Source organism: Alnus glutinosa, chromosome 2, assembly GCF_958979055.1.
Source record: "Alnus glutinosa chromosome 2, dhAlnGlut1.1, whole genome shotgun sequence".
NCBI classification, from domain to species: Eukaryota; Viridiplantae; Streptophyta; class Magnoliopsida; order Fagales; family Betulaceae; genus Alnus; species Alnus glutinosa.
Genome location: NC_084887.1, coordinates 8,064,454 through 8,088,335, shown reverse-complemented (window position 1 = coordinate 8,088,335; position 23,882 = coordinate 8,064,454). Strand labels below are relative to the sequence as shown.

Here is a 23,882-nt window from a genome sequence, read left to right as displayed (position 1 = left end):
TGATTTGTTAGATTAATAGCTATCGGAATATGCTAATAATTTTATTAGAATATCATTAGAGTATGTGCCATTAGGCCATTAGTTGTTTAGTGTGAAAAGTCTTAACACTAATAGATAAATAAATTTTCAGATTTCCGAAAACTCTTAGATTACAACATGAGCAAGTTAAAAACAATTGATGCATTTTTTAAGAAAAAAAGACGCTGATTCAAATTCTAAAATGTCTTCCTCAATATATAATCTTCAAACTTCAGCTCCTGAGCAAGTTGCTTCTAAGATGCTAAGAATTGAATTTCAAGAAGTTAAGTTAGTTGACATTTCTACTCTACAACATGATCCAGGGTTACGTCCTCAAATGTGGGAATATCCTGTTAATCAACATGATGAAATTAGACATGCTTATCTTAAATACAGTCTATATAGATTCATTCCTTCTAATAGTTTTAGATATTCGTTTTCAGGAAAACGAAAAAATCGTCGAAAATTTCAATCATCTTGGTATAAAATATTTCCTTGGTTAGAATACCCTCCTACAAAAGATGCTACTTAATGTTTACCCTGTTATCTATTTTGTAAAAAGCCAACGGGACGGTTTGGAGCTAATGCATTTACTATTGAAGGATTTTGTAATTGGAAGAAGGTTAATGATGGTACGAATTGTGCTTTTTTGATCCATATGGAAAATGGGCCATGTTTGCCTCATAATAATGCTGTTAAGTATTGTGACACTTTGAAGAACCAATCTCAACATATTGATAAGGTGATAGATAAGCAAACTTCAGAAGAAAAATTGAACAATCGATTGTGATTGAAGACTTCAATCGATTCTATTTGATATTTAATATCTCAAGGATGTGCACTTAGAGGTCATGATGAAGGTCCCGATTCATTAAATCGTGGCAATTTTCTTATATCGATAAAACTTATCTCCATTTATAATGAGGATGTTGCTAAGGTTGTTTTAGAAAATGCTCCACAAAATGCTAAATATACTTTACATCATGTCCAAAAAGAGATTTTATATGTCTTGGCAAAGAGGGTATGAGATGCAATTCGTGACGAAATTGGTAAATCAAAATTTTGCGTTATTGTTGATGAGGCAAGAGATGAGTCTAAGAGAGAATAAATGGCTATTGTTTTGATATTTGTTGACAAAGATGGATTTATACAAGAACGCTTCTTTGATATTGTCCATGTTAAATATACATCTGTGTTGACTTTAAAAAATAAAATATCTGGTGTTCTTTTTCAATATTGTCTTGATATTCAAAGTATTCGTGGACAAGGGTATGATGGTGCTAGCAATATGCGTGGTGAATGGAAATGATTGCAAGCATTATTTCTTAGTGATTGTCCTTGTGCATACTATGTTCATTGTTTTGCTCATCGATTACAATTAGCATTGGTTGCTGCATCTCGAGAGGTAGTTTATGTTCATTAGTTCTTTTCAAATTTGAATTTCATTATCAATATGGTTGGTGATTCATGTAAACGTCATGATGAACTACAAGCAGCTCAAGCAGCAGAAATCGCACATTTGATAGCGCTATTGTTGAACTTGAAACTGGAAAATGAGCTAACCAAATTGACACTTTGAAACGAGCCAGTGATTCTCGATGGGGTTCTCATTATCATTCTATTTATAGCCTAATAAGGGTGTTTGGTCCTACTTGTTCAGTGCTTGAAAATATTATCAAGGGAGGATCTACTTACTCTCAACATGGGGATGCTAATGCTGCATTTAAAATGATTACATTATTCAAATTCATATTCATTTTATATTTGATGAAGGAAATCATGGGTACTACCGATTATCTTTGTCAACATTTGCAGCAAAAATCTCAGGACATATTGAATGCTATGAAGTTAGTTTCTAGTACAAAAACACTCCAAAAATTGAGATATGAAGATTGGGATAATTTGTTTGAGGAAGTAGTATCTTTCTCCAAGAAATTTGAAATTGACATTCTAGATTTGAGTGCTCGTTATGTTAAAGGTCGAGGTCATCATCAACGGGATCACATCACAGTGGAGCATCATTATCATTTTAACATATTTAATGCTACTATAGACTTTTAATTGCAAGAGCTCAACAGTAGATTTGGTGAAGGAACAATAGAACTCTTGACACTTAGTTCCTTTTTGAATCCAAATGATGCTTATAAATCCATTAACATTGATGATATTTATAGTCTTGTAGAGAAGTACTACTCTCTTGATTTTTCAGAGAAGGAGAAAATTCATTTGAGATATTAGTTGAAGCATTTTGAACTTGATGTGCTTAATCATCCAAAACTAAAAAACTTGTCTTCCATTGCGGAATTATGTCGAGGACTGATAGAGACAAGAAAATCAGAGATATATTATCTTATTGATAGATTGATTTGTCTTGTTTTGACTCTTTCAGTGTCTAAGGCGACAACCGAACGAGCATTTTCAGTTATGAAGATTGTTAAAACAAGACTTCGTAACAAAATAGACGATGAGTTTCTTACAGATAATTTAGTTGTCTACATTGATAGGGAAATTTCTGAAAGCTTCAATTCAGATTTAATACTTGATGATTATGTTTCTCTAAGGGAACATAAGATGCAATTTTAGACACCTTGTATTTTGTTTATTTTCTACTTTTTTTTTTTTTTTTTTTTTTGGGTATTAGTGCCTACATGTTAACTGATATATCAATTTAGCATATATTTATGAAGTTTAATAGCTACATTTTTTATGATACATATATTATGTTATAATTTATATTTTGAATTGTAATTACCATACTTTTATGTATTATAATAAAAATATAGTACATAAAAAGAACAAAAAAAAAAAAATATTTATCATTATATTTTATTATTTTAATTCCACTCCTACTAAGTTAGATTACTAGCTTCGCCATTGCCTGGAGGTGAATTACTTGTAACCGACAACAAACTCTTTCAAGTGAGGGCAATTATCACCTTAAAAATAGTGTTTATACACGCCTCAAAGTCGCATCGATTTTTTATGATTATTGTTTCAGATGTCATAAAGTGGAAGACTAGGAGGACAACAAAGTTCATGCCTGACCATCTAAGAATAGTGGACTCGAGCCTTGAAGACATGCACAATAAGCCAAGCACTATCGTCTTTATACAATTTTAATGAAAAAGAAGCTGAAGTGCTTGAACACAAAATAACAGTCCCTCAACAAATCTGAATTGTATTCGATACCCCCATACCCAATATGTTTTTCCAGATTTCCAACATTAAATTTTGGGCATCCATGAAGATGATGACCCATTGTTATAGCATTTATTCAACTTAGCCACTCTTACTGACTCAGCGACATAGATTCAGAACAAAACAGTCAACCAGAGAGGTTCACAACCAATATATATAATTCAACTTCCGTATTTGCAGTCATTAGACGACATCTATTAAAAGGGGGGAAAAAGGATCATTTTTCAAAAACCGTTTGAATAAGCAGAAAGAAGTTTCCCATGAAATTACCTCAAATCATATGTCCACCTTTATATTTTTTCCCCGTAACAATCTGTAAATTGAGGAGGCCCCTGCTAAATGCTTCGTTGAAAAGGATCCTCGTCTGCATTGACTGAAACCCAGGCAAACATGACAGTAGAGCCACAGGAGCCATGACAATGACTCCAAACATTAAATCATACAGCCGAGCCACAGAAATAACAAGCTCCCAAAGTATAGTGGACTGCAGCACCGGCCGGAATACTTGGGCAATCAATAGCAGGCCCCATCCGGTGGGGATGAATGCCAACAGACTAGTGAAAATATCAACAAACGTAAAACTGGTGAATTCCAGCAGGGCAATTATCACAAGTATTGCAACTATGATCACGACAAACTCGATTAGACGATAGTAGATATGTTCTCTTGCCGCGTATTTATCCCAAGCATATGCTATTACCACAGATGCTATTAGCACATACAGCCCAGGGATCCAAGACAACAAGTAAACATCAATACCGGTACACCCATACTGAAAAAAGAAGAATCGGAGGTCCAAGATTATTTCCAGTACCTTTCCACAAATGCCAGTGGTCCTTAGATGATCCTGCTCCTCGTACCACCATCTTTCCCAGCTCTGTTCAGATTTTGCAAACACACTGCCACGGAACCAAATCCAGTTCATGAAGTCATCAAAATCATAAACAGTCTTCAACCAATCAAACCCAGAAGGATTGAACACGAAGGGAGCCATAATCCATGACATAACCAGGAACCAACTTGTGATGGTCATGCCTATGTAAACAAATGTGTTGGCAGCTATAGAACTGTGCGTTGCATAAACTATTAGTATCAGCCCAAGTTCAATCGCCTTCACAAAGTGGCTACGAGCATAGAGTCTATAATTCTCCCCGAAACTCTTGTGCTGCACGAAAAAACCACGACCAGTGGCCCGGTATTTTGCGCCGCCATGAAGAATAGTCCGGCCAAAGTAGTGAGCACGAGTTCCCATAGAGAATGAATAGAAAACAGATGACAGATGGAGCTGCATTATCAAGAAATCCCAGATGGCATGAAGGAACCCACGCTCAAGAGTGTTCTCCACTAGGACCACTATCATGCGAAGAGCAGTGAACAGACCAAGCTGGATGATGAACTGCTGATTCAAGATCGTACCGAGTGCTGCATTGCTTTTTGTGTTGGCAGAAGCCTCAACGCCACTAAGAGCCAGATAGAGTCGACCCCACAGAAATGCATATACAGTGAGAATCACCACCATTGTGTTGAAAAAGAATCCCACAGTAGTGTAAAAGAATGACAGCATCCGGAAGAAGTCCAGCCCATGACCCAACCTGTATACATCTCTGCTGAGAACTTGCTCACCATTTCCACTAGCAACCTTGGCCTCAAACATGGATACTTGATTCAACCAAACATCCCTTCCTTTGCCAACTTGGATGTATTCATGGTGGGTGACATTGCCTCCACGCAATGTACAATTAAAGCCAGCCAAAATGTCCTCACTGATGTCAATCACTCTAGAAGCTTTACTGATGCCACCACGAGTCATGAACCAAAACCTGTCAAAAACATCTGGATGGCCATAATGCATTCGAACCTTCAAAGGGTTTGCTAAAACACGCTGTCCTAAGGTCACAAAACTTGTTTCCTGAGCGGACATAAACCAAGCAAGCGATGAAACAGAACCAGTAAAAATGTGCTCCCTAACTCCCAAGATAGTAGGCTTCCGGATACCATAATAAAGCCTGAATTCTTCCAACAGATTACGCATTTTGAGAGCCTCTTCAAAATAGTTGTCTTGGTTCATATCAATCGTCTGAACAGCATCACCACGGGTGAAGATGATGGCATGATTTTGATTCTCCGGTTTACCCTCTCCAAGCTTTAAGGGACCAGGCAACTTTATCCTATAGATTTCCACTTCCTTCTCCAACTGATGATCGTACTTTACGAGGACAGAGAAGTATTCCTTCTCGTTCCCCCATGCGGGAACCTCATCAACATAGGCAACTCGAAGGGCTTCATTGTTTTTCATCAGATACAAGATTTCCTCGGCATGGGGATCTTTTTTCGCCTTTTGAGTCCCATATATCTGGCAGGCAACCACGTATGTGTATTTCAACAAAGCAGACCCATACTCGTGTTTTTTGTATAACAAGTCCACAGAACTGCTTGTTCCGCTCAAACTCCTCATAGAAGCTGACCTTTCCGAATTGTAACCATCGTAGCTATCTCGTCTCATCGAACCGAGTTCCCGTGATCTTTCCCGGATGTCCATCTCTGATGCGGAATCCAGAAATGCCAGCATCTTAAGAGCCCGATAGTAATACATCATTCCCCTTACAGTCCGGGAAAGTGTCTGGCCTCTGTATGAGGCCCAAAGCCTGAGATCTCTCTGCTTAGTTGTCCACAATTCATCCTCTTTCACCATCCCTTCTCTGCGCATCCTCTCCACAAAATTTTTCCATTCATCAGCATAAATTGTCTGCAAATAATACAGGGTCGAAACCCCATCTTCATTCTCAGTTGTAAGTTGCTCTTTGCTATACACTACTTCTTCATTGTAGTAAGGAGTCAGAACACTGAAAGCCATCATTTTCTCAACTTGGGGGGCGCGTGGCATGTTCATGAAAAGGGAATTACTAAAGAAGGCAATCCGGCGTCTTGCCTCAAGATTTTCCGGGATATTGTGCATCGAGTCCCGGGAGGTAAGAATCGTGTGCAGCCGCCTAACCTGCCGATAAAAGGCCTCGTTCTCGGGATCAGGTAAGTTAACAGCATTCTCAAAAGGCAGACCCTGAGCGGAAGCTGGATTACGAGGAGCCAGACCATCCACCCTCAGCTGTTCAACGCTCCTCTTCTCCTTGAAAAATTTCCGTTTAGAAATCTCGTAAATGGCTTGCAGAGCAATTACAACCGGGGTGGGATCTTTCATAGGTTCCTTCAATAGCTGAACAAGTCTGATCAACTGGGTGTGGAGCTGCGGTAGTACCGTCATGTTGAACGTTTTAGTGAACCTATCACTCTCAATAGAGTGGTCGATCTCTTGAAAAAAGACGGTCATAATGGAATGCTCTTCGGTGTTGCGTTTGATAATTGTCTCAAGCAGCAAGTGCTTGAGACAATCATATGCTTCGATCACAGCGCAGCGCCTGTACTCATTCTTGCATATCTTATTCCAGAGCCGCTTGTCAGGAGCATCCACCAACTCCTTCGCCTGACTGAGTGCAAGCAGCAGCTCATTACAGAGAAGGAAAGTAGGCCAGCGGATGACCTTGACATTCCAAGAGTTCTGTGGCAGCTCCAACAGCTCAAGCTCACAGTCAGAGATGATATCTTCTTCCCTGAAAACTGAAATAATCTCATTCCATATCAAAGCAAACTTATTTGCCTCAACCTGGTTTGATTCAAGCTTCCTATAGGGCAGACCGAGCCCATATCGCAGCTTCAACCGGTGGATGGCATCCTTAAACCTGTTCGTCATCCCCCTTGTATTTGACCGCTGCTCCTCCGGCATGAGATTGAACTGAATAGCACTTGCAAAGAACTGGAACCTCAGCCTCAATTGTTCAATATTACGAATCTCACCCAAGTGCTGAAATAACCCCACGCCTGCCCCAACTAAAGAGGAATAGATTGAATACCAAATCTGAATGTCCATGAGGTAAATCAGAGCAACAGGAAGCCAAAGTAGCCCAACCGCAAATTTGTTGCTTTTTTTGAAAATCTGATACCATTCATAGTGCACGTCCGTCAGATGCCACAGCGCCTTTGTTGCGCGGATCATGGGTTTGATCTGCAAAAAATAACTGAAACAAAATTTGGTAGCGAGCACCACAATCCAGAACAAACTGTACTTTATGTTATCCACAAGACCCTCCCTCAACCCACGACCCACAAAAGTCCTGCTCTGAAACCACCACGACAACATATAGAACACCCTCCAATTCCTCTCCTCGATGAAATTCCTAATCCACGGAATAATAAACAGCGCAATGGCCAAAATCTCCGGCAACACGAAAACGAACGCGACCTCTAGAAAAGTCACCACCCTCCGATTCGCCTCGGCGGACCACCTTCCATCGCCGTTTTTCTGAGACCATATCCGTCCATAGAACACCCCGAAAATCAAAAGCCACACGGCCGCAACCACGCTCTTCATCACCATCCTCACCCCGAGCCCCAGCGTCTCCCTGGATACCAAACTATACTGCATCCCAGCGTCCAACAAGGACTTCAAGAACCTCAACCCGCTCCACGTGAAGAATACTGTCAAAACCTTCGCTTGCACGTCCCTACTCCTCAATGCCTGCCATGGATATTCCTTCTCCTCCCAGGCTATGATAATCGCGACCTGCAAAAACAACGCCAGCATCACCCATAGCCTGTCGAAGCTCCTGAACAAGTTCCAAAACGACCTCTGCTCCACAAACCCAGTTTTCCCCACGCGCTTTCCACTACCACTCCTCACGAAGAAATTACTCGGCAAATCGATCGGCCATTTGAGCTTCTGAAAGCACCGTTTACTCCAAAAATACTCGTTTATGTCATCGTAATTGCGCCACACACGATGCGGTGCAGTGCCGTCCTTGCTGCTCTGAACCTCGGGCCGGATCGTCTCGTAGATGGGTTTAATCACGCAGTTCAAGAACGCGTTTTCACCGGACAAGGAGGGCAAGAACCGCTGCTCGGTGTTCTCATCGATGTAGTCCTCGAGGATCTTGTTGAGCTCCATGGCCATGTTATGGAAGATAAAGCAGATGCACTCGGGAACGAAACGGAGATTGGCGGCCTCGCCCCAGATGAGGAGGAAGAGCGATATGTAGAGGAGCTCGCGACGGTGGTCGGCGGCGGAGGAGGCTTCCCGGCGATTGGAGATCCTGATGTTAGACTTCTTGCCGAGGTAGGAGCACCAGGCGTTGTAGTTGCGAAGAAGCTTCTTGCGGAAGCGGCGCAAAACGGCGGCGTCGAGGACGTCGATGTTGTCAGGGGGAGGCGAGAGGCGCATCTGGGCGTTGGCCAGGTGGAGCACCAGGTGCTCCCGCTGGTTCCGGACGTTGTCGTTTTGGAAGCCGAAGAAGAGGGCCAGCCAATCCAGGAGGTCCATGTGGGGCGCCCATTGCCCGTATGGCGGCTTTCTCAGGTCCCCCACCGCTCGGAGGGCGCTCGTCACTGCGCGGACCTCAGGAAACCGCAGGGACGGGTGGTCTGCCAGCAGGTTGTGGATGGGTATGATGTTGTACGGCTCCGATTCCGCCGGTGCGGGCTGCAGATGGGTCAAAGAAGACCGCTGCCGGCTGCTCATGGCAACGGGGAGATATGAAAAACCGGTCGTTTAGGATGACAGAGGAGAAATAGGAGGCGAGTGTGTAGAATAGACGAATGTGGAGAGTTTTTATTACTGTAGTCAACGCCTGGAGACTGTTGAGTCAATGCCGCCATGAGATCAAATTATCCAAAACATGGCGTAAGGAGGCTTTGTCTTCATGTGCGTCATCGCATCACACTTTACATGTGCGTCTTTATTAGTCGTTAAGGAGCTTCAACAACCTATAGTTGCGTATGATTGGACATATTGTAAAGAACCTGTTGAAAATCCAAGCTAACCAAAATAAAAAAGGTAAATTGAAAATCAAGTGCCTTTATCTTGTGCTATAAATTAAATGCAAATGATTTCATACTTTTATTATATGCATGTATATAATACACTCTATCGACAGCCTAAGAAGTTGAAACTCAAGCTTCACAACTAATTTATATATATAGTGCTTCAAAGCAAACTAGTAAAAAGAAAAAAAATACAATTTAACTCTTTAAACTATTATAATTTTTTTAAATGGCCTTTCTAAACTATTAAGGCTTGTACTTTGGAATCCTAAACTACCAAAACAATCAAAAAATGCTCATTTTAACAAAATATCTTCATAATACCCTTGTCATGTGTCATTTTTAAATTAAAAATAATAAAACGATTATTTTTTTTAAAAAAAAAATCTAAATATTTTTTTTTAAAAAAAATTAAAAAAATTATTATTATTATTATTTGATTTTTTTAGAATTTTTCTTATTATTTTCTTATTTTTTAATTGAAAAATGACACGTGGCCGGGTATTATGAGGATATTTCACCAAAATTAGCATTTTTCAAAGGTTTTGGTAGTTTTGAGAGCCATAGTACAAGCTTTAATAGTTTTGAGAACTATCCAGAAAAAATGTGGTAGCTTGAAAGGTTAAATTGTATTTTTTTTTCATAATAAAATAAGAAAGAAAAAAATAAATAAATAATTAATTTATTAATTTATTGGAAAATGACAAACGCAATGAACTTATACAACAATTCATTATTGTTTTGATTGAATATGACCTTAGTTAATTACTTTGGATAATTAGATGATTAGTGGGAGAGAACTATTTCTCAAATTATATTTAAAAAAAAAAAAATTGAGCTTGACATATATTGAAAAAAAAAAAAAAAAATAGTCAGGAACAAAACAACGTACGGTCGGTTTTTCAAATTGAGTTACCGATCTGGCGTCTAGAAAAGTATAGAAAACATGATGAGAAATTTTCAATATTAATTTTCCTTTTGCTTTTTAAGATTTTATTTTATTTTATTTTATTTAGGACATGCGGCTGCTTACCTAATTACCTTTTGTCTCTTTATATTCTTTTGCTATTTCACGTGTTCATTTAAATTCGTAGTCGATTAAATATAGGAGTTCTAACTGTTACCTACAAAAATAAATAAATCATAGCCGTCAAACATTGGGTCTCTTTTCTAGGATCGGTTGGCCGGACTGTACGCAATCCTGCACCTGTTTTTTGTGGGGGCTTGTGCAATATAACCAGTAGATCCTTATTTCTCTTTTATAGAGATTGAATGTTTTGAAATAGATTGGTTTTTGGATAAGTAGAGAGGAAAAAGAAATTTTTTTTTTTTTTCTCTTGCCAAACAAGGCTTTAATAGAAGGAATAAAGGTATGTTTGGCAAAGTGCCGTACAAAACAGGATAATGAATTATTAATTTTGATGTTAGTAAAAAGTGAGAGATGTGATATAAAATTAAAAAAATAAATTGTATTGTAGTTGATTTTTTTATTTGAATAGTAATAAAAAAAATTATTGATTTGGTATAAAAAGTGAAACAAAAAAATTAAAAAATTTTGATATTAATTGTTATTAAAAAATATAAAAATAAAATAAATTTTTTTTGTATTATTTGCCAAACAAGTCCTAAACATCTTCAGTATTTGCAGTCATTAGACGACATCTATTAAAGGGGGGGAAAAATGATCATTTTTCAAAAACCGTTTGAATAAGCAGAAACAAGTTTCCCATGAAATTACCTCAAATCATATGTCCAAACCTTTAGCTTTTTCCCCCGTAACAATCTGTAAATTGAGGAGGCCCCTGCTAAATGCTTCGTTGAAAAGGATCCTCGTCTGCATTGACTGAAACCCAGGCAAACATGACAGTAGAGCCACAGGAGCCATGACAATGACTCCAAACATTACATCATACAGCCGAGCCACAGAAATAACATGCTTCCAGAGTATAGTGGACTGCAGCACCGGCCGGAATACTTGGGCAATCAATAGCAGGCCCCATCCGGTGGGGATGAGTTTCACATGACTTGTTTATCACGTGTTAGAATGAGCTGTATTCTGAGCTGTATTCCGTTAAGACATTGATCTCTAGATTAGATTAAAATCGCTTTGTAAAAGCTGTAACTATATATATAGTTTTCTCTTGTATTATTTTCTTTTAATGAGAATGAAAGCAAAGCTTCCGCAAGTTTCCCAAAACTCTCTCAAACCTCTTGTTGTTCTTTTCCTTTCATACTGTATTTTCTGATAATGAGTGCCGACAGACTAGTGAAAATATCAACAAACGTAAAACTGGTGAATTCCAGCAGGGCAATTATCACAACTATTGCAACTATGATCTCGACAAACTCAATTAGACGATAATAGATGTGTTCTCGTGCCGCGTATTTATCCCAAGCATATGCTATTACCGCATATGCTATTAGCACATACAGCCCAGAGATCCAAGACAACAAGTAATGATTAATACCGGTACACCCATACTGAAAAAAGAAGAATCGGAGGTCCAAGATTATTTCCAGTACCTTTCCACAAATGCCAGTGGTCCTTAGATGATCCTGCTCCTCGTACCACCATCTTTCCCAGCTCTGTTCAGATTTTGCAAACACACTGCCACGGAACCAAATCCAGTTCATGAAGTCATCAAAATCATAAACAGTCTTCAACCAATCAAACCCAGAAGGATTGAACACGAAGGGAGCCATAATCCATGACATAACCAGGAACCAACTTGTGATGGTCATGGCTATGTAAACAAATGTGTTGGCAGCTATAGAACTGTGCGTTGAATAAACTATTAGTATCAGCCCAAGTTCAATCGCCTTCACAAAGTGGCTACGAGCATAGAGTCTATAATTCTCTGCGAAACTCTTGTGCTGCACGACAAAACCACGACCAGTGGCCCGGTATTTTGCGCCGCCATGAAGAATAGTCCGGCCAAAGTAGTGAGCACGAGTTCCCATAGAGAATGAGTAGAAAACAGATGACAGCAGGAGCTGCATTATCAAGAAATCCCAGATGGCATGAAGGAACCCAAACTCAAGAGTGTTCTCCACTAGGACCACCATCATGGGAAGAACAGTGAACAGACCAAGCTGGATGATGAACTGCTGATTCAAGATTGTACCGAGTGCTGCATTGCTTTTTGTGTTAGCAGAAGCCTCAACGCCACTAAGAGCCAGATAGAGTCGACCCCACAGAAATGCATATACAGTGAGAATCACCACCATTGTGTTGAAAAAGAATCCCACCGTAGTGTAAAAGAATGACGGAGCTGTTTGGTAACCAATCCAAACCATTTCAATTTCCATTTCACTTCTCCCAAAAAAATCAAATAAAAAACATTCCAACTTTTTTACACTTTTTACATCACATCAATAATTTTTTATTACTATTCAAATAAAAAAACTCACTACAAAACAAAACTTTTTTACTTTTCTATAAAACATTCTCAAATTCTATATCACATCAATCATTTATTACTACTATTCAAATAAAACATCCCATTTTCCACAACTTACCAAACAAGTCCGCTCGCATCCGGAAGAAGTCCAGCCTATGACCCAACCTGTAGACATCTCTGCTGAGAACTTGCTCACCATTTCCACTAGCAACCTTGGCCTCAAACATGGATACTTGATTCAACCCAACATCCCTTCCTTTGCCAACTTGGATGTATTCATGGTGGGAGACATTGCCTCCACGCAATGTGCAATTAAAGCCAGCAAAAATGTCCTCACTGATGTTAATCACTCTAGAAGCTTTACTGATGCCACCACGAGTCATGAACCAAAACCTGTCAAAAACATCTGGATGGCCATAATGCATTCGAACCTTCAAAGGGTTTGCTAAAACACGCTGTCCTAAGGTCACAAAACTTGTTTCCTGAGCCGACATAAACCAAGCAAGCGATGAAACAGAACCAGTAAAAATGTGCTCCCTAACTCCCAAGATAGTAGGCTTCTGGATACCATAATAGAGCCTGAATTCTTCCAACAGATTACGCATTTTGAGAGCCTCTTCAAAATAGTTGTCTTGGTTCATATCAATAGTCTGAACAGCATCACCACGGGTGAAGATGATGGCATGATTTTGATTCTCCGGTTTACCCTCTCCAAGCATTAAGGGACCAGGCAACTTTATCCTGTAGATTTCCACTTCCTTCTCCAACTGCTGATCGTACTTCACAAGGACAGAGAAGTATTCCTTCCCGTCCCTCCCTGCGGAAACCTCATCAACATAGGCAACTCGAAGGGATTCATTGTTTTTCATCAGATACAAGATTTCCTCGGCATGGGGATCTTTTTTCGCCTTTTGAGTCCCATATATCTGGCAGGCAACCACGTATGTGTACTTCATCAAAGCAGTCCCATACTCGTGTCCTTTGTATAACAAGTTCACTGAACTGCTTGTTCTACTCAAACTCCTAATAGAAGCTGACCTTTCCGAGTTGTAACCATCCAAGCTATCTCGTCCCATCGGACCAAGTTCCCGTGATCCTTCCCGGATGTCCACCTCTGATGCAGAATCCAGAAATGCAAGCATCTTAAGAGCCCGATAGTAATACATCATTCCCCTTACAGTCCGGGAAAGTGTCTGGCCTCTGTATGAGGCCCAAAGCCTGAGATCTCTCAGCTTAGTTGCCCACAGTTCATCCTCTTTCACCATCCCTTCTCGGCGCATCCTCTCTAAATTTTTTTTCCACTCATCAGCATAAATTGTCTGCAAATAGTACAGGGTCGAAACCCCATCTTCGTTCTCAGTTCTAAGTTGCTCTTTGCTATACACTACTTCTTCAGTGTAGTAAGGAGTCAGAACACTGAAAGCCATCATTTTCTCAACTTGGGGGGCGTGTGGCATGTTCATGAAAAGGGAATTACTAAAGAAGGCAATCCGGCGTCTTGCCTCAAGGTTTTCCGGGATATTGTGCATCGAGTCCCGGGAGGTAAGAATCGTGTGCAGCCGCCTAACCTGCCGATAAAAGGCCTCTTTCTCGGGATCAGGTAAGTTAAGAGCATTCTCAAAAAGCAGACCCTGAGCGGAAGGTGGGTTACGAGGAGCCAGACCATCCTCCCTCAGCTGTTCAACGCTCCTCTTCTCGTTGAAAAAATCTCGTTTAGCAATCTCGTAAATGGCCTGCAGAGCGTTTACCACCTGGGTGGAATCTTTCATAGGTTTCTTCAATAGCTGAACAAGTTTGATCAACTGGGTGTGGAGCTGCGGTAGTACCGTCATGTTGAACGTTTTAGTGAATCTCTCAATCTCAATAGAGTGATCAATCTCTTGAAAAAAGACGGTCGTAATGGAATGCTCTTCGGTGTTGCGTTTTATAATCTCAAGCAGCAGCAAGTGCTTGAGAGAATCATAAGCTTCGATCACAGCGCAGCGCCTGTACTCATTCTTGCATATCTTATACCAGAGCCGCTTGTCTGGAGCATCCACCAACTCCTTCGCCTGACTGACTGCAAGCAGCAGCTCATTACAGAGAAGGAAAGTAGGCCAGCGGATGACCCTAACATTCCAAGAGTTCTGTGGCAGCTCCAACAGCTCAAGCTCACAGTCAGAGATGATATCTTCTTCTCTGAAAATTGAAATAATCTCATTCCATATCAAAGCAAACTTATTTGCCTCAACCTGGTTTGATTCAAGCTTCCTATAGGGCCGACCGAGCCCATATCGCAGCTTCAACCGGTGGATGGCATCCTTAAACATGTTCGTCATCCCCCTTGCATTCAACATCTGCTCCCCCGGCATGAGATTGAACTGAATAGCACTTGCAAAGAACTGGAACCTCAGCCTCAATTGTTCAATATTACGAATCTCACCCAAATGCTGAAGTAAACCCACGCCTGCCCCAACTAAAGAGGAATAGATCCAATACCAAATCTGAATATCCATGAGGTAAATCAGAGCAACAGGAAGCCATAGTAGCCCAACCGCAAATTTGTTGCTTTTTTTAAAAATCTGATACCATTCATAGTGCACGTCCGTCAGATGCCACAGCGCCTTTGTTGCGCGGATCATGGGTTTGATCTGCAAAAAATAACTGAAACAAAATTTGGTAGCGAGCACCACAATCCAGAACAAACTGTACTTGATGTTATCAACAAGACCCTCCCTCAACCCACGACCCACAAAAGTCCTGCTCTGAAACCACCACGACAACATATAGAACACCCTCCAATTCGTCTCCTCGATGAAATTCCTAATCCATGGAATAATAAACAGCGAAATGGCCAAAATCTCCGGCAACACGAAAACCAACGCGACCTCTAGAAAAGTCACCACCCTCCGATTCGCCTCGGCGGACCACCTTCCATCGCCCTTTTTCTGAGACCATATCCGTCCATAAAACACCCCGAAAATCAAAAGCCATACGGCCGCAACCACGCTCTTCATCACCATCCTCACCCCGAGCCCCAGCGTCTCTCTGGATACCAAACTATACTGCATCGCAGCGTCCAACAAGGACTTCAAGAACCTCAACCCACTCCACGTGAAGAATACTGTCAAAACTTTCACTTGCATGTCCCTACTCTTCAATGCATGCCATGGATAATCCTTCTCCTCCCAGGCTATGATAATCGCCGCCTGCAAAAACAACACCAGCATCACCCATAGCCTGTCGAAGCTCCTGAACAAGTTCCAAAACGACCTCTGCTCCACAAACCCAGTTTTCCCCACGCGCTTCCCACTACCACTCCTCACGAAGAAATTACTCGACAAATCGATCGGCCATTTGAGCTTCTGAAAGCACCATTTACTCCAAAAATACTCGTTTATGTCATCGTAATTGCGCCACACACGATGCGGTGCAGTGCCGTCCTTGCTGCTCTGAACCTCGGCCCGGATCGTCTCGTAGATGGGTTTAACCACGCAGTTCAAGAACGCGTTTTCACCGGACAACGAGGGCAAGACCGGCTGACCGGTGTTCTCGTCGAGGATCTTGTTGAGCTCCATGGCCATGTTATGGAAGATAAAGCAGATGCACTCGGGAACAAAGCGGAGATTGGCGGCCTCGCCCAAGATGAGGAGGAAGAGCGAGACGTAGAGGAGCTCGCGGCGGTGGTCGACGGCGGAGGAGGCCATCCCGCGATTGGAGATCCAGATGTTAGATGTGAAGACCGAGAAAATAAATAGGGGATTTAGCAATTGATAAATAGTGTTTTTAAATATGGGGTTGAATATTTATTGGCAAAAGATAGAAATAAAATTAGATGGGGTTCCACTGTGATTAATAATGGTAGGGGGTTTTAAATAAAAGGAAATCTCGCCACCCACTCACGTCGTGCCACATGTCCCTTACCTTATCCCATTCTTTCTTTTCTTTTTCTCTTTTCTTTCTTCTTTTTCTCACCCGCACAGCCCATGTGCACGCCCATTTCATTTTCTTCTTCTCCCTTTCTTCTTTCTTCTTCTTTGTTCTGCTGCGTGAGTGACCCACAGAGAGATTGAGAGTGAGAGAGAGACCGAGTAAGAGGGGGAGATTCTGAGAGATTGGGGGAGGGAAGAGAGACAGAGAGCGTGAGATAGAGGGAGACCGAGAGATGCTGAGAGAGATGAGTTCGGGAGAGCTGAGGGAGATGGAGTCCGATCCTCCGATGGGTGGCGCCGTCGAGACCAGAGGACGCCGGCGACGCGATCTCCGGTGAGCCCGTGAACCAGAGATGACCCGGGAGAGAGAGAGAACCCGAAACCCGTAGAACCCGTGACCCACGACTCGGGAGGACCCGATCCTCCATGATCGGCGACTGGGACTGAAATCCGGCTGTCCCTTTAGCAGTTTCCGGCGAAGACCTGTGAGCTTAGAAGACTCGTAGTCTAGACCGGCAACCTGTGAGCCCAGAAAACCCGAGACCCGTAGCAGACCCGAGCTGAACCCAACTATTCCCGGTGGATTTCTGGTTGTTGGAGGAGCGGCTTATGGAGCTGTGGTGGTCGGACCACCGTTGTACTGTGGAGGCAGTGGCTGGAGCAAGGGATTTTGGCCCCTGTTTTGGTGAGATTCTCACTTCCCTTGTCTCCGATTTGCTAGATTTCCATTGATTTTCTGTAGATGCGGATGGGAGGGTGAATTTTGTGGTTGTCTTGGATTTGTAGGTTTAAGGTTGATATTAACCGAAATATGGTAAAAGAAAAATCCCTAACTCTATTTCACTGTATTTTCAGAATACCCATTGTCTAAATAACATGAAATTGTATCTTGTTTGATGTGGATTTTTTCTTACTTCAATAATAATACCACTCGCAATAGAACGAATCGTTGTAGGATAATGTCTATATTGAGGGTGTCGGTCCACAGGGAATGTATTGGTTGCATGCATCAAGCTTTAATAAAATCGGTCATAATTTATCCTTTAGAAAAATGTTGTTTTTGTGATTTTCAAGTTGTAAACTACTAACAGAAATTAAATTCTACAAAGTAAATTAAAGTTTGAACTTAATGAGATGAAAACTAGGGAATTGATTTCACCACTATCCTTGTACCAATGGCTATCATGTTAACATGGGACGTTCATTTTAGTCATGATATTACCCGTGTGTGGTTGTCAATCACACAACAAAGTGTCAAGAAAATACCATCATTAAAAATAAGCATACCCCATCTTAAGACTAGTACGGATCATCTACCTAAGCTAGGGTGTAGCATCATCCGTCTATCCTAGGCATGAAGTATCAAATTTATTAACTTAGTTACATGCAAACAATGATTAAGTGTAGCCCATCTTAAGATTAGTACAAATCATCTACCTAAGCTAGGGTGTAGCATCATTTGTCTATCCTAGGCATGAACTATCAAAACCTCTTGTTGCATGTTCAAAGAATACCATTGCATAACCATTACACTTATCATTTTTTGGATGACAAATATAATTTGAGTACAATCAAAATGATAAGCTTTCTCATAGACAAGAAAAGCATTTCATCATGATTGCATTTAGCATTAAAAACAATTACGAAATTTGTAATTCTCATAGCTATGCAATCATCGATGCCCAAAATAAATATCTCAAAGAACAACACGATTAAGCCATTGATATTTGGATAGGGTTTATCAAAACCTATCCATAAACAAAACTAAAAATTGAAAAGGAAAGAAAACTAAAAACAAGAAAGGGGAAGCTCTTCACTGTACGTGAAGAGCTTCCTAAAACTAAACTACCTAAAAACTAAAACTCCTAACTAATCTACATTTTTTTTCTGAGTGTTTTTTTTCTTCTCTTTCTCCTTCTTCTTCTTCTTCTTCCCTCTATACTTATAGAAAATCCAATCAAAGCAGGAAAAGACAAACTCCAAATTCGCACAGATTTGCGCACTTTTATTGCGGGGTAATTTGGGCATAGTAAAAGTCCGAAATAGAAAAAATCTATTTCAGACTTATTTGTTGAATTTTTCATGAGCTTTCCAACGCCACCAAAATAAACGAAATATGATTTTCGAGTCAAAAGTTATGATGAAAGTAACATGCATAACTCAAGGATTTTTCCACTTTGTTGAAATATTGGTTTTGGACTTTTCCACTTTGTTGAATTTTCTTCAATCTTTGTTGTCAATAAGTGTAGAGTTGCTGCCCATTATGGAGATATGTGCTGTCCAGCTTTGTTCTTCACGTGCAGCTTGGGGAGACAAGGAATAGGACAAAATTAAATAAAATAAGAGAGATGGACAAACTTCCGGATTTTCGGGATGATCCAACGACTAAAATTAAAACAGCCATATCTTTCTCCACGCATCTCTAAACTGGCCTAAATTTGTTGCGTTGGAAAGCTGACATCTTGAATTTAAATTTAGATCTAAGAAACTCTCAAAACGGATATCGTTTAGTCCTGTTATGATAGGTCTAAATCTAGTAGTCTGCTGCATCCGAATTTCCTTGTATTTTGCTTGAATTATATCATTTCTCTCTTATTGTCCTACAAAATATAAAAACACTAAAACTAACCAAAACATTAGAAAGTAACAAAGCTAAAGGTTTAACTAATGTAAATTAAGGGGTCCAAAAATACAATATTTGTGACACATCATTGTTCTTAGGGCTTTGATTGGGTTAAGCTTACCAATTGGATTGATTGTTTCTCTTAGGGTTTTTGGGGTTGATTCTCGGTGGTTATGGCCAAATGGATAAAGTTTGAGGTTTGTGTTGAATTGTTGTTTTTCTTGAGGAATGAAGGCAGTGTTGATGTTAGAGTTTTGATTAGGCTTCCATGAAGGCTAGATTGAATGGGTCTGTTCTTTTAGTTTGATTTACATTGTTTTTATAGGTGTTCTCCTAATAGGGCCGAATGTGGTAAGTTGGAATATAATTTTTGGCCTTAACTGTATTTGGTTTTCTGATTTGTGGTTCTGATTGTAGTTCGTAGTATAGTTGTTTGATGAGCATTTTGGTTCACCATAGCTTGACCCATGAAGTTAGAGACAACCGTTTGAGGGAGAATTCTTCGGGGTATTTGTGATGTTCGGTTTAGATGGAAGATGAGACGCTAATGGTGTTTATGGATGTGAGTTGGGGCTTTGATGGTTGGATTTGTGGTGTTGATTTTTGGGTAGCCCTTAATGGCATTGGCCGATTATATGTAATGAAGGAGTTTTGATTCGTTTCGATATATGGCCATGGATATTAAAGGTTTGGTTGCAAGAGAATCTTGACTTATTGTTAGAATAGAAATGATAATGTTTATGATTGATATTTTATGAATTTAAGGGGCTGTTTTCGATAAGTTGACCGATTAGGAGTAATGTTCATTTTAGAACCTAATTTGATGGGTAGCTATGTTAAACGGTTGGATTCTTTGCAACGGATCATTTGTGATATTTTATTTAAGTTTTGATTCTTTGGCTTAGCTTAATTATGTAGAATTTGATAATGCCGGGCTTAGGTGTTCACTAGGAGCCTTGGGATAAGTTAAGCTAAGCATGGGTTAGACCTAGAGCCTAAGTGTAATGCTTAGTTTTGAGGACGATGCGTAAGCTTTAGCAAACGAATGTATATTCAATATGTGATTATAATCTAATTTAATAAGAGTTATCAAATTAATATGTTGAACAAGATTAATGTTCTATAATCTAAACTACTTAGATGATTAACATAGATAATGAGGAGCAACCATAATAAGTAAGCTAAATAAAATAGTAAATACATCATTGTATTAATAAACAAAGATTATAGGAACCTAGACATAAATGTTAACCTAGTAATAGTTTAGGCACTTAACTAAGTTTTAGATGTGGACAAAGCGACGTGTGAGAGCGCGGGTAGTTTAGGCGTCATAGAGTATGAGATTCAATAGCATAGTCTAATGTTACTAATGTTTGCAGGATTGTGTTGTAATTGGAGACTTCAATGGTTCTCCAAGGTAGAGTTCGAGTAATTGGAATCCAGTGGGAGTTCGAGTCAGGAGTCTAATGCAGCCAAGGTGGGTATTCCACTCACTGAGAAGATATATATTTTTATATGTATTGGATTGATAAAAATATATATATTGTTTATGAAACCGAACCAACCATATGATGAAATGTATATGCTTTGAAATGATTTGTTTAGTTTTGATTATGTTTAAACTATATCAATGATGTCAAAGAGATAGTGTATGAGTGAAAAGTATTGAATAGATTTAAAGTGTTAAGTTCTGCGGTTGAGATTTAAATTATGCAAATTGTTTGAGAACATGTCATGTTGAAACTGTGTAGATTTGATAAAGAAACGAAGTTTTGAATGATTTCAAAGTGTTGGGTAAAATGCTGGATTTGTTTAGTTTTAAAAGGACGTGATTTAACAACTGCATGATTTGAGCATGATACAGTAGTGAAATATATACTGGTCAAGCATGGAACATTGAGCATGTAGTATAGAGCATACATCAACAGTAGTACAGCAGTAAAGGAACAGGATACACAGTAAAACAGCAGTTATCAGCATCGTGGGGGACCGAAGCCCCAGTAGACCCAGTCATGCATATCATGTATAGCATTGTTTAATGAGTGATGTTTTTATGTTATGAGTAGTTTTACTAGACGTATTGGTATGCATAAGAGTCTTCATGAAAAAGATCTTATGTATATTTCTATCGGATAGTCATGTGTTAAGGTCATACATTGAACTTGAAAGTACATGGATACATGATTGCCCGAGTGCGAGTAATGGCATGTCTATGAGTAGGAAGGTTGACTGTTCTTGTTCTCCAGGAAAGACGTGTTAGCATGATTGAGTTTAGCACTAGTGCTCTCATGATCTACTGGCGTCAAGGCACGAAGCTGAAATACGATTAGAGATGGTGTTGCGAGTATTTTGTTGACGGATGTTGTCCTAGTACGGAAGAGTAAGATGCCATGTTCTTTGCTTAAGACTTATGTGCATACGTGATATCTGTGATGGAGTGATCGTGTGCACATATGTCCAAGCGACCGGTGAAAAGTATTATTATAGAGGAGTCTATATGTAGAATCTTCCAAGCGGTAGATTGGAACTTCTACATATGTTCACAGCTATATAGTATGTTTTAAATGTTTTCTAAATGGTCGGTGTTTGCTGCATTAGCTGTTGGTAAATGGTGGCTAATATAGTGCTCGCACGACTAAAAATAAATAGAGGTTGGTTCTTTGTGAAAACTCAGTTAGTCTTATACCACTGAGGTCTTAGTATGAGGTATACTAAGGCGGTGAACTCACTATTTCACCTATGCGGATGTGGATACCACCACAACCGTGTAGATGATGTTTCTTTGGCTGCAGGTACTACGGTATAGTTGATGGGTCGGTAGCAGTGTGCTTGGGATATTATGACTGAAGCTCGCCGCGACAGTTGTAATTGTCGGACCACGGGTTGTCCACTATTTTATAGGTTTGGTATGGTCTGTGACGTTTGTGTCATTTATTCTTTGTTAAGCCATTATTGTTATAGTGTTAATAAGACTCAAACAAATAGATGTTAAATGGCTCTTTGTTGTAATTAATTTGTGATAGATGTATAAGTTATAATTTCCGCTATTCAGATTTATGTTTTCCGCTGCATAGATAGATGTATGTTATACTCTGATTATCAGGTACATGTTATGGGGCATGTGCCATATGTTGGCTGAGCGACACGTAGTCGTGCCACTGCGATGACTCGTTTTATGTTTGTATATAAAAAAAAAAAAAAAAAAAAAAAACGGGTCATCACATTAGACTTCTTGCCGAGGTAAGAGCACCAGGCGTTGTAGTTGCGAAAAAGCTTCTTGCGGAAGCGGCGCAAAACCGCGGCGTCGAGGACGTCGATGTTGTTAGGGCGAGGCGAGAGGCGCACTTGAGCGTTGGCCAAATGGAGCACCAGGTGCTCCCGCTGGTTCCGTACGTTGTCGTTTTGGAAGCCGAAGAAGAGGGCCAGCCAGTCCAAGAGATCCATGTGGGGCGCCCATTGCCCGTATGGCGGCTTTCTCAGGTTCCCCACCGCTCGGAGGGTGCTCGTCACTGCTCGGACCTCAGGAAATCGCAGGGACGGGAGGTCTGCCAGCAGGTTGTGGATGGGTATTATGTTATACGGCTCCAATTCCGTCGTTGTTGGCCGCGGCTGGGCCGGAGAAGGCCGCTGACGCCGGAAGCTCATGGCAACAGGGAGATATGAAAAACGGGACGTTTAGGATGAAAGAGGTGAAAGAGGCGAGTGAGGAGACTTTTCATAACTGCAGTCAACGTCAGGAGACTTTTGAGTCAAAGTCTTTGTCGTTTATCTATCCATAATGGCAGACGAAAAGAGAACGTTGTTTTGTTTGGGTCGTTAGTCGTTTTGGAGCTTGTTCAGAAGCTTCGACTGGCTATAGTTGCGTATGATTGGACATATTGGAAACATGATGAGAAATTTCCAATATTAATTTTCCTTTTGCTTTCTAGGATTTTTTTTATTTTTATTTTATTTAGGACCCGGCAGCTGCTTACTTAATCACCTTTTGTCTCTTTATATTCTTCTTGCTATTTCACGTGTTCATTTAAATTTGTAGTCGATTAAATATTGGAGTTCTAACTGTTACCTACCAACAAAAAAAATCGTAGCCGTCAAGCATTGGGTTCTCTTTTCTAGGATCGGGTGGCCTGATTGTACGCAATCCTGCACTTGCTTTTCACCTTCCTTTATTTTTATATCAACTTCAAAATATTCTTAATCATTTTACTTTTTATATCACATCAACAATTTTTTATTATTATTTAAATAAAAAAACCATTACAATACAAATTTTTTTTTCCACTTTTTCATATAAATTCTTTCTACTTTATATCACATCAATCACTTTTTACTTTTACTCAATAAAAAAATTCCCCCCAAAGGGAGGGGAGAAAAGGAGATGGGAATTACTAAACGGAGCCTGAATATGCATATTGGATTGCTGATCAGTGGTTGCCATTCGTGTCAGTGATGATCGAACAATTACTGTACTTTACTCCTGAAGTTCGTAGACTGTAATCAATTTTGTTTCTTTCTTTTAATTAGATTAAAAGAAAAAGGGTATGTTTGGTAAAGTCCTATACAAAATAAGATAGTAGATTGTTAATTTTGAAGTTAATAAAAATTCATATATGTTATGTAAAGGAAAAAAAAATTGTATAGAAAAGTGAAAAAAAAAATTATATTGCAGTCGATTTTTTATTTGAATAATAATAAATAATTATTAATATGATATAAAAAGTGAAAAAAAATTAAAATATTTTGATGATGATTATTATTAAATTTTTGTATTGTTTGCCACCTAAACGTCTTCTACATGTAACAGAATTGGTACGGTTTTGCTGTAGCGTTAGGGAAGCATATTGTTCTTGCCCAAACACACTT

General features: G+C 39.8%; 2 protein-coding genes, 1 long non-coding RNA gene and 2 other non-coding genes across 5 annotated transcripts; 1 reads left to right on the top strand and 4 right to left on the bottom strand.

Annotated features, from left to right (window-relative positions):
• Positions 1 to 3,181: 3,181 nt before the first annotated feature.
• Positions 3,182 to 8,782, bottom strand: LOC133859978 (callose synthase 12-like). Its single transcript, XM_062295577.1, has one exon. The coding sequence runs from the start codon at positions 8,780 to 8,782 to the stop codon at positions 3,488 to 3,490; it is 5,295 nt and encodes a 1,764-aa protein (XP_062151561.1). The 3' UTR covers positions 3,182 to 3,487.
• Positions 5,744 to 5,823, bottom strand: LOC133862131 (small nucleolar RNA J33). The gene has a single exon (XR_009899154.1). It is a non-coding gene; the product is annotated as a small nucleolar RNA J33 (small nucleolar RNA).
• A 2,046-nt stretch (positions 8,783 to 10,828) lies between the features above and the next one.
• LOC133860843 (callose synthase 12-like) lies at positions 10,829 to 22,664 on the bottom strand. The gene is made up of 4 exons (XM_062296472.1): positions 22,249 to 22,664; positions 12,604 to 16,199; positions 11,345 to 12,356; positions 10,829 to 11,108 (listed from the first exon to the last, which is right to left on the bottom strand). The coding sequence occupies exons 1-4, from the start codon at positions 22,662 to 22,664 to the stop codon at positions 10,829 to 10,831; spliced, it is 5,304 nt and encodes a 1,767-aa protein (XP_062152456.1).
• LOC133862129 (small nucleolar RNA J33) lies at positions 13,586 to 13,665 on the bottom strand. The gene has a single exon (XR_009899152.1). It is a non-coding gene; the product is annotated as a small nucleolar RNA J33 (small nucleolar RNA).
• LOC133860844 (uncharacterized) lies at positions 16,414 to 22,240 on the top strand. The gene is made up of 3 exons (XR_009898937.1): positions 16,414 to 17,081; positions 20,399 to 20,496; positions 21,791 to 22,240. It is a non-coding gene; the product is annotated as an uncharacterized LOC133860844 (long non-coding RNA).
• Positions 22,665 to 23,882: the final 1,218 nt, after the last annotated feature.

Coding starts and splice junctions, on each gene's coding strand:
- LOC133860843 (XM_062296472.1), bottom strand. CDS start 22,664: ATGAGCTTCCGGCGTCAGCGGCCTTCTCCGGCCCAGCCGCGGCCAACA. Junction 16,200..22,248: donor TGCTCTTACCTCGGCAAGAA/GTCTAATGTGAT, acceptor CTCGGTCTTCAC/ATCTAACATCTGGATCTCCA. Junction 12,357..12,603: donor GATGCGAGCGGACTTGTTTG/GTAAGTTGTGGA, acceptor GTTACCAAACAG/CTCCGTCATTCTTTTACACT.
- LOC133859978 (XM_062295577.1), bottom strand. CDS start 8,782: ATGAGCAGCCGGCAGCGGTCTTCTTTGACCCATCTGCAGCCCGCACCG.